General features: G+C 38.2%; 1 protein-coding gene across 2 annotated transcripts in view; it reads left to right on the top strand.

Annotated features, from left to right (window-relative positions):
* Positions 1–2248: 2248 nt before the first annotated feature.
* The window catches only part of LOC138045766 (serine beta-lactamase-like protein LACTB, mitochondrial), a 17445-nt gene continuing 9861 nt past the window's right edge, over positions 2249–9832 (top strand). Inside the window, exons 1-7 of one of the 2 annotated variants that reach the window (XM_068892375.1) lie at positions 2249–2531; positions 4092–4341; positions 5233–5426; positions 6746–6797; positions 7564–7625; positions 7871–8103; positions 9293–9456. In XM_068892375.1, the coding sequence (XP_068748476.1) occupies positions 2274–2531; positions 4092–4341; positions 5233–5426; positions 6746–6797; positions 7564–7625; positions 7871–8103; positions 9293–9456 (1213 nt within the window). In that variant the 5' untranslated portion in view covers positions 2249–2273. Of the gene's footprint in view, positions 2532–3002; positions 3043–4047; positions 4342–5232; positions 5427–6745; positions 6798–7563; positions 7626–7870; positions 8104–9292; positions 9457–9832 lie in introns of those variants that run through there. The other variant, XM_068892376.1, reaches the window with a different exon arrangement.

The following is a 9832-nucleotide window of genomic DNA, read 5'->3' as shown; positions in this document are numbered from 1 at the left end:
TGTCCCGCTCTATGCTGAGCACACCGAGGTGAGAGCAAACAGAATCGATGCCTTTTTTTATCGACCACCAACAGGAGAAGGTGATAGCACTAGAGATGAGCTGTCCATGGATTGATAACCGAACAAGTAAGGAAGAGGAGAAGACAGCCAAGTATGCCCCCTAAGATGGGAGATAAAGCGACAGTACCGTGGGTACGATGTGCAACAATACAACATCATTATTGACGTGCTAGGTGGATGGTCCACAGACATGGAGGAGGGAATGAGGAATTTACTCGGGTCAAGAGTGAGAACTAAAGGAGTCCTGCTAAAGATGCAGAAATCGGTCTTATCAAGCTCTCTTAATATTGCCCGCACTTTTAAAGTAATCACATAAACTTTACGAGCAATATAACACGAATTTCATTTCAGCGAAGTATTTTATAGTCAAAAAAAAAAAATTATTATTATTATTTTTTTTTATTGTTATTCTTTTTTTTTTTTTAATTTTAGCAGTCACTTATTTTATATTTTCACATAGTTTAATAGATTTACGTGGATAATACTGTTAGAAAGATATTTGTAAATAGGACTTGAACATGGTGTTTTTAAGGAGCTCCTGGGTTACGATTAACGCCCCAGGTAGCTTTTAGGTATTGACATTCAAAAGTTTCAAACTGTCATAATAATAAAGACTTGTTGACTTTTTTGTGAACCATTCAAAAGTTGATCTGCGATAACAACCTAGATGATGAAGAAAATATAATTGTTGGTGGTGATTTTAATTGCCCCATTGATCCCTCGCTCGATAAAAAAGGTGGTGTCCTATCTCCACGAAGAGCTGTGGTGGAGAGAATTATATGCATGCAAAGCGAATTGGATCTAATTGATATATGGAGGATTAGTAACCCTAGTATGAAGACCTACACTAGTAAAAATTCTCCATGTGTGTTCTGCTGTTCAGACTATCGGCTTATCTCCAATAATCTGCAGGATTTTGTACAGTCCACCACCTTAATTTTATTTTCGAACTATGGAACTGTGAACAACTATCACTGGGTCTTTTGTATTGATTGACCCTGATTTGAACTGGATATTGACCAAGATACTGTAACATTCTGTAAAAAAACACTGAAATATGTAGCCTTAGTGGTTTAGTGGTCATCGCGATAGCCTCCGAATGAGGAGAGATACCAAGTTGGAATCCTACTATGGCAAGGCTACAAGGCAAGGAAATCTTTAATACATATGCGCAGGCAAATACCCACCCCTAAAAAAAGTCAGTTCTTGGAATTAAAAAGCCGCAACCCATCCTCTACCTCTGAAATGACTATTATCGACAATTCCTAAGTTTCTCTAAATTGACTATTATCGTCAATAGCCCTTATTCACGATAGCCGCCATGTTGGTTTTCAAATTGTCATGCAAATTAGCCATGTGTTATGCTGGGCGGCAAACATTGGAATAAAGGCAAATTGTGGAAAATCGGCTCGCCGAAATATTGAATTTACATTGCTAAAAGTACAGTTTAAAATTTAGAGTTAAGTACCTATTATAATAATTTTATATCTTTTGATTGCCTCCGACATTTTGACTTTCTACTTCGTTATCTGCTCATTTTGACTAAAAAATCACCGAAGTAACTTGTGTAATCATTCTATTTTACTACTTAGGTGATAAACATACAATGAACGTGAAACAGATCATCTGTGTGGCTAAGATGTTCGTTATAACCTCTCGAACTTGTGTGTAGCTAATTTGCATGATAAAGGCAGATCCAACATGGCGGCTATCGTGAATAAGGACTAGAAAACAAACAGCGAGGTCAAAGGACAAAAGTATTTATGAATAAGATCTATTTAGGATGCTTAGCGCTTGATAAGGATTGTGGAAAATGAATATCTATTTTTAAAATCCGAAAACTCGATGGATCGAACCTGGGAATGTTCGATTAATAACCCTTTCACTTAACCACTAGACTAACGCATCGCTAACTGACAGGAAAAGTTTTTTTTAAAAATATTAATATATTTTCTCTTCCGAATGCCGCGGTAAACGTTTATTATCCACGGCTACGGAAAGCTTCCAGAAGTCCTGGGACAGAGTAATCCTAAAATGACGATAACAGTCAATCCAGGGAAAATTACGAATTGTCGATAATAGCCATTTCAGAGGTGGAGGATCCGTTGAAAGCCGAGAGGTCCAACCTCGTTCCCAGGTTCTCTCTCTGTGGAGGGGTAGAAGAGAACCCTGGAAACGAGGTTGCCGAGAGGTCCTGGTAACATGGAATCAATATGGCCGCCTTTGCAGGACTTCAGCCTTTCTTGATTAGAAAACGTAATAAGTTGAGAATATTAATGAACATGAGTACCTTTTCTAACTCACCGTGTAATTCGAAAGGAGAGAAATTCTCCTTAGCTGCTATTCTTCTCGGATGTGTTGGGTTGGCAGGACTTTCGGGGATTTGCTTCAAAACCTCAACAGAAAAATTACAAGCTAAAAGCGAGGATGAGAGTAACGAAGAAAGCAATCACACCACGCCGTCAATCCCTGTATCTTTTTTTGCATTTCTGTGTAGCTCGTGAAAAAACTTTGATATGACTGGTGTTGGAAAGTTTGTGTTGAGTTTTATCTTGGTGTTCTATTTGCAGTCTCAATTTACTGGCTCTAATGGGGTGATTTCTGGTCACCTGCAGCTGCTCACCACAATCTTTTCAAATATTAAGTTATTCAGTGGTTTGAACAGCACATGGCACTGGTAACGCCCAACGGTTTGTTCTGCCTGTGGCTAAACATACTTAAGAATTTATAGTTGGCAGCATTAATCAAACAAATAAATATAAATATACATGTACCTAATTTGGAGCACCCAGTAAGGGTTTTTCAGGGCCAATAAGTGGCTCACCACATTGGCCGGCATATGTAAGGTGCCTCTGGCAGCCTCCATACTGTCCATGTCTGATTTTGAAGTGGAGCACCACAGGCAAATGTAATTACAGCAGCTTTGCGTTGATTTTAATGATAGAGGAATTTCAAAACCCTCCAGTCAGGTTGAGATCGACTGTAAGTCAGTCCAAATTCTATCAATGCGCCATCATAACCCCCCACCCCTCCCTCCCCCCAAAAAACAATGTTGACTTTATGCTATCCAACCTAAGATGCTAACATTGTTGAAATGTTAAGCCCTATTTCCTAATAATACCAACGGTTTCCATTCCAAAAGCAAAATTAATACTGGTCGTGTGTGAACAATAGAATTGATGTGAAAGAGGACTAATTCTAATATTGCTGTGGTGGAATTTGGGTATTGGCAGGAACCCATGACCCAGAACCTACAACTCCCATACTGGACCTTTTTTACAGACACAGCATTTTTACAGACCAATATATTTCTAGACTATCTTTTCAGAAAAAAACAAAGGCAGTTCCGGTTCGGTGACCCTATGAGGTCAGGTTAGTTTCTTGTAATTGGTCATCGAGCTCCTGTAGGAGTCTCATTCGCAGGAATTACAATCTAAAAATAAATTGATTTGTGAAAACGTTGTGACATGAACACAACTGAGTTGTAGGCTCCGTGTCATTGGGTTCCTGGTATTGGCTGAAATCCACGACAGGTTCACTTAAGTTTCACCAATTGAGATGGTGGATGTTGTACTTGTAACCATTATGAACTGCAGTAACATTATCATTAGTTATAGTACTACTGTGTTCCACCTTACCCTTTGTGAACAGTCTGTTGGCTCCTTTAAAATCCTGCAGGGATAATTATTAATAAGTGCCATGAAACAGGACTGCTATGGTTTATCTTTCTTATCTAACATGAAGAAGACTAGGGGTGTAACCATTCACAGAATGTAACTTCATTACATTTCTAGATATATTTGCTACTTAATCTGGATCAGTACACAGCTATTACAAGGGCTCTCGGGATTGGCTCAGAAAACAATGGACAAACGAAAATGAATGAAACAAACAAAAGGGATCCAACGAAATTAGAGGTTGTAAAGAGCTGCGTCCTATCTCCTTTATTTACCCATAGAAAATAAGTCTTCTGCTATATACATGTAGATGGTTCCTACAACATTCAAGACCTTCCTTAACCCTGAGAACAGAGAGCAGGCAACAAAACAAAGGGACCTCCGTTGAGCTTTCAGTCGGCCATAGATGAATCCAGGTCTCTTGTTCAACGTATGAAAGAAGAGTTTGGCTGTCCTGGAGTTTGTGTTGCTGTAAGTGTTAATGGAGAGACTGTGTGGAACGAAGGATTTGGATTTGCAGATATAGAGAATGGGGTGGTGTGTTCTCCAGAAACTGTCATGAGGATTGCAAGTATCAGTAAACCCCTCACTGCTACAGCTGCAGGTTTGTTGGCTGATTGTTGTAATTGTCTTTTTGAAGAATCATCAAAGTGCACAGGATGGCTTTATCATGATAAAATTCACCCTTTTAAAAATAAAACCCAGTACTGTAGGGAGACCTGTGAGGCATGCATGTGAGGCTATACTAGCTGTTTATGAATGTGTGGAATCAAAAACCAACATTTGATCTGATTTGACTTGTACATGTAGTCTCCCCAATAAATTATTTGTAGAGCACTAGTTAGTGCTTGGCTAAAGAACCTTGAGACTTAAATAAAGAAGATTATGATTATTATCATTAAGTTGCCCCTAAACTCAAATATACATGTATTGTAATTTTCCTTGCTGAGATAATTTATGTTAATTAACCCATTGACTCCTGGGGTTCACCATTGACGAGGCTGGTTTAGGGGTGAATGGGTAACTAACACGTAATTGCAATTTTGCTTCCAAAAGGCCTCATGAGTTGTGCAAAAAACTTACAAAATTGGCAGTCATTTCTCCCATGACTGAGCTAGTGAGAAGCGTGGGTCTATTTTTGATTTCACAAGTGTATTTGTATCCCAATTTTGAAAAAATTTCTGCAAAGCACTTTGTAACATCACCTCAGGAAGAAGCCCATGCCATTACACTAACTCAGCCTTGGGACAAACGGCCTCTGGTGTTGTTACTGTAGATTTTACTGCACACTATTGGTAATTGTAAAATGTCAAAGTGAAAACGGGAGAATATTTTGCAATTACTTGTTTTATTGTGGTGAAGTTTGACTTTTTCAGAGTTAAAAAAATGAGGTTGGGGCACTTTAGACTTGTTTTGGAAAGGATGATCTTGAAACTGTTTAAATGCCATTGTTGTTGCCATTAAAAAAAATCTCATTTTCATTTATTATTTTTAGCCAAGTTGTGTGAAGAAGGCAAACTGGACCTTGATGCTCCAATCCAAACATATGTTTCTTCATTTCCTGAAAAGACCTTTCATGGGGTTCCAGCAACAATCACAACAAGACACCTCCTCTCACACCTTGGAGGCATAAGAAGTTATAGAAAAGAACCAAATAGTACAGAAGGAAAAGATGATAAGGAAAACATTGTATGTGTTTTGAAGATAAGTTCAATAAACACACTGCTTAACGTTATTAAAATGTTATATGTCCAAAGGGAAAATTATCTCCTGGCTACGCATTACGAAAAAGACCCAAAACGTTTCTAGTCTGTACAGTAACACAGTATGGGTATCTTAAAAGAGATTCTTCCATGCATGAGACCTTGCTGTGAAAATTATTATTTCTCAAGTCAGCATTCTCGTTGTTACATGTATTTTTGTTGTTGTCATAATTCTTGTCATTTGTACTGTACCACAAGCTCATGGCCTTGAAGTGTTAAACTCTGGTTCAGAGCTTTAAAATTTCCTTATTTGGATGCAACCTGTAGCTCACGCATTTTCCTGCACGTGCAGCTTCAATCTTATTTGTGGGGTGTCTGGAAAACCCGAATAGCGAATAGTCGCGAATACCGAACAGCGAATAGTTACGAATAGTGCGAATAGTGCGAATAGTGGCGAATAGTGGCGAATAGTGACGAATAGTGACGAATAGTAACAAATACTGGCAAATAAGGGTGGAGGGGGGTGGGGTTGTGACGAAATGACGAAAATTTGGTACCCAGTACTTCCTGGTCAACCACCCAGCAACGTTGGATGGGATTTTCCCACTAAAAAAGAGATGTGTCGGCGAAGGACAGCTTGAGCCCTGAGAACAAAAGGTAATAAATGCACTGAAATCCTGTTGCTTATTTGTATAATTAATTAACCCAACGGTTATCAGAGTAGCTCGTTTGTCTCTTTAATCACAAACCACTTGCCTCACATTTTGATTTTATTCCTTTTGACAGAATGTGTCTCGCCGGATCGGACAGCACAGATGAGGATGATGAAATTTATGTTCGGGCGCCACTGTGCGAGGAGATGATCATGAGCTTGATGTATTAATGGAAGTGATTTATATTTTTGCATTTTGACGTTTGTTCTTCTTTAGAGTGTTTGTAAAAGCATGCACGAAACTCTCTTTCGACGACAGGTGAGCATATTATTTGCTTTGATTATGAGATTCTTCAGCATAAGGCGGTGACTATTGAAGACTATTCGTCACTATTCGCCACTAATCGCACTGTTCGTACTATTCGCTATTCACGACTATTCGCTATTCGCGACTATTCGCTATTCGCTATTCGGGTTTTCCAGACACCCTTATTTGTGTCCATATTTGGGCATAAAATTGGTGTTCTAAAATCCCCAGCTTTGTTCCAACAAAAAGAGTTGCAAGTTACACCCTTCAATGTTATGTGCTTCTCTCTCCATGTACATGTACATGTTTTTATGACTGTCAGTTTTACTGTCCTGTTCTAAAACAGAGCAACAAGAAGGATAATTTAAAATCAAATGAGCAAGTCCAGGACCAAAGGGGTAAGTTTCCTTAAAACTTGACAACTCATGAATCAAAACTGTTACTGTTACAGTAACAGCTAAGTGTCAGGGCTCAACATTAACACTCACCCGTTTCTCATTTAACACTTGGAGAGGGAAAAAAAAATCATGCAACCAGAATAATCACCCGATTTGGAAAGTAAATTTTTTACTATGATGGAAAACCGATTTTTCTTTTTAAAGGCCTTAAGCCAAATGTGTGCAAATAGAATGAACAAGCAACCCCTAAATATTGAGTAGCAAACTTATTTTCCGCCACATTGGAGAGCTCCTGTATGAAGAAGTCTGGATACAACAATCACACGAAAATCACACATGGTTACTGAATGCCCCTTATTGGATTTCAAAGGTGATTCTTTTTGGTTTTGGATTTATGCAGAATTCAGGAAGGGATAATGAGCCAACGAAAAGAGAAAATGGAGTGCGAGAAAGCCATTATCTGGCCCATATTTTCCTACATGTACTGAAGGATCAAAAGTGCTGCAATTCTTCTCCATTGGAAATCCACTTTTACTTGTGGAAAACCTTTTCAGGCCTCCTTAAATGGGGCAAGTGAGTTTGATTGTGGCTTGTGCTGGCTATTAAACTTGGCCTTTTTATAACTGCTTGCTATCATTCTCTAGGCAAAGAAAATACAGTACCATAATGATTATAATCCAGGTTGAGAATATTATCACCTCAAATTATTGTTAGATTAATATCTGCCTACAAATTTTGCTCTAACACAGTGTACTTTTCTCTCTAGTTACATTTATCGACACAAGTGAGAGTGAAAGTGAATTTTTATGCAAAGAGTATTTAATTAAGGTTGGTTTAAAGTTTGGTCATGTTCCCTTTGGTGAGGGGTAGATACATTGCTTGTAGTAATAGTGGCGTCTGAAATGGAAACATAACCAATTACAGTATGTTACGTTTGAGCTGTTGCTGTTGTTGTGTTTCTGTTAATTGTAATTCTTATGAATTATTGATGACTTTTTAAAATCATTATCAATAACTGTTATGTATTACTAGTATGCCAAACAATAATAAATGTTGTTTTTGTTTGTACATAGGAACATTATGAGTCAGTTACAGATTCACTTTCCTTATTCAAAGATGATCCATTGCTGTCAGTCCCTGGGAATTATTACTCATATACCACACATGGATGGACGTTGATCAGTGCTGTGATAGAGCATGTGGCCAATCAGAACTTTCTTGATGTCATGAAAAAGCTGTTTAAGGATCTGGGGATGGAAAATACGTATGCAGATTTCAATGAAAATATTATTCATAACAGGGCAAGGTGAGGTGGCACTAATTTCATCCAGAAGTTTACTCTAAAAATGTGGCTACAAGTAGTAATGGCAATAATACTCTACCTAGGGTTACAAGGTTATCCAGAGAAATACCCAGTCATTTGCTTGTTGAATTATTATGATCATGTTAACCCTTTAACACCCAAACAAGCTTAAAATCGGCCAGACTTAGTATTTAGGGAGCTTAAGCACTCGTGTTTTTGAGATGCGGATGGCAAATTCCGGAAGAGAATATTTCGCGTCTCAGGACAGTGGTGTCTCCCAGATTTTTAAACGAATCATCTCTAATGGAGAAAAGATACTTGGCAATGTAATTTAATGTGGTTGTGTGAAGACAAGTTAAAAGGGAAAACAGTTCACTTGCGGTTGCTGTCTGCGTCTCAAAAACACGTGTGCTTAAGCTCCCTATTTTACTCTGTCTAACACCAGACGATTTTCGTTGTCAATGGGGAATTAACCCCCGGGAGTCAATGGGTTAATCACTCACTGAAAAACTGTGCCCCCATTAACCCATTCTCTCTTAGGAAAAGTGATACTTAAAGATTTTACTCTGTCTAATGCTAAACAATAATATAATTTTCCCTTGGCAAGGGGGACCACATCCACTCAAAAAGTATCTCGGACCCCTTTAAGAGATAAATTTTAACAAAGACTTCAGGGGCTGCGCAGAGGGAGGGGCTTGGGGAAGATGTCCAAGATTAGGAAACAGGGTAGATCCAGTTTCAGATAACTAAAGTTTGTTTAGCTTTATTCTTATCCATTCTGTACCCCTTAAATACGGTAAGTGCTTTTACCCGTTACATGTAAGCTATAAAATATTTGACTTTCAAAATTAATGATATGACATGCCATAAGTGGCTTTTATTTGCATCTATGCTATATTAATGTGATGTTGTCATATCATGGCTAAATGGTGGATCATAAACTTCAAACATCTGCAAATGGTTGGTGACTCCTTAGCCTTCATGGCAAACATTATTTTCTCTGCACTGAAAAGTAACATCAGCGAAAATGAGTGGGGTTTTGATTTCCATGATTTCATATCTGTTGTCTTCCTACTGGACAGAAATGATAACCGGAAATTTGCCTTCCACTTAGTGACTCCTGGATTCACAGTGGTTTTGTCTCAGCGTTTTTTTGCTGATCTCCAAACAGTAATATTTTCTAATCCTCCAGATTTTATCAGCGTAACAAGAAAGGTCACCTTGTGAATGCACCATATGTTGATAACTCATATAAGTGGGGTGGAGGAGGATTCCTATCTACTGTGGGGGATCTGGTTCATTTTGGAAACTGTCTACTTTATGCCAGACAGATAGGTGATACCAGCAATAAAACAGGTTGGATGTTATTTTTTTTAGTGCACGAAATGATGCATGTGTATGAAATGAATTGTATATTGAACTGCGGATATGAAATCAAGTGAAACTATCATCCTCGCAGTTATGAACCCAATTTTAGCGAGTACGAAGTGGTTTGAACCCGTGACCTTGGGATGCCGTTGCAACAAGTTCAACAATATGACTTGTGATTTTTGTTGAAGGCGCAACTTAAGCGATTGCAAAGGAAACCTAGAAAATTCCATGCTTGAATTTTTTTCAAGCTTCTTTAGCAACTGCTTATTCTTGCATAGAGTTGTCACAAATGAATCTGCAATTCATAATGAAATTATTTGACTTTTGTACATGTTGTGACACTATGAATTTATTAACTACC

This window comes from Montipora capricornis, chromosome 4 (genome assembly GCF_036669925.1).
Source record: "Montipora capricornis isolate CH-2021 chromosome 4, ASM3666992v2, whole genome shotgun sequence".
NCBI lineage: Eukaryota > Metazoa > Cnidaria > Anthozoa > Scleractinia > Acroporidae > Montipora > Montipora capricornis.
The sequence above is the reverse complement of the archived record's forward strand: the minus strand, read 5'-3'. Positions and strand labels throughout refer to the sequence as shown.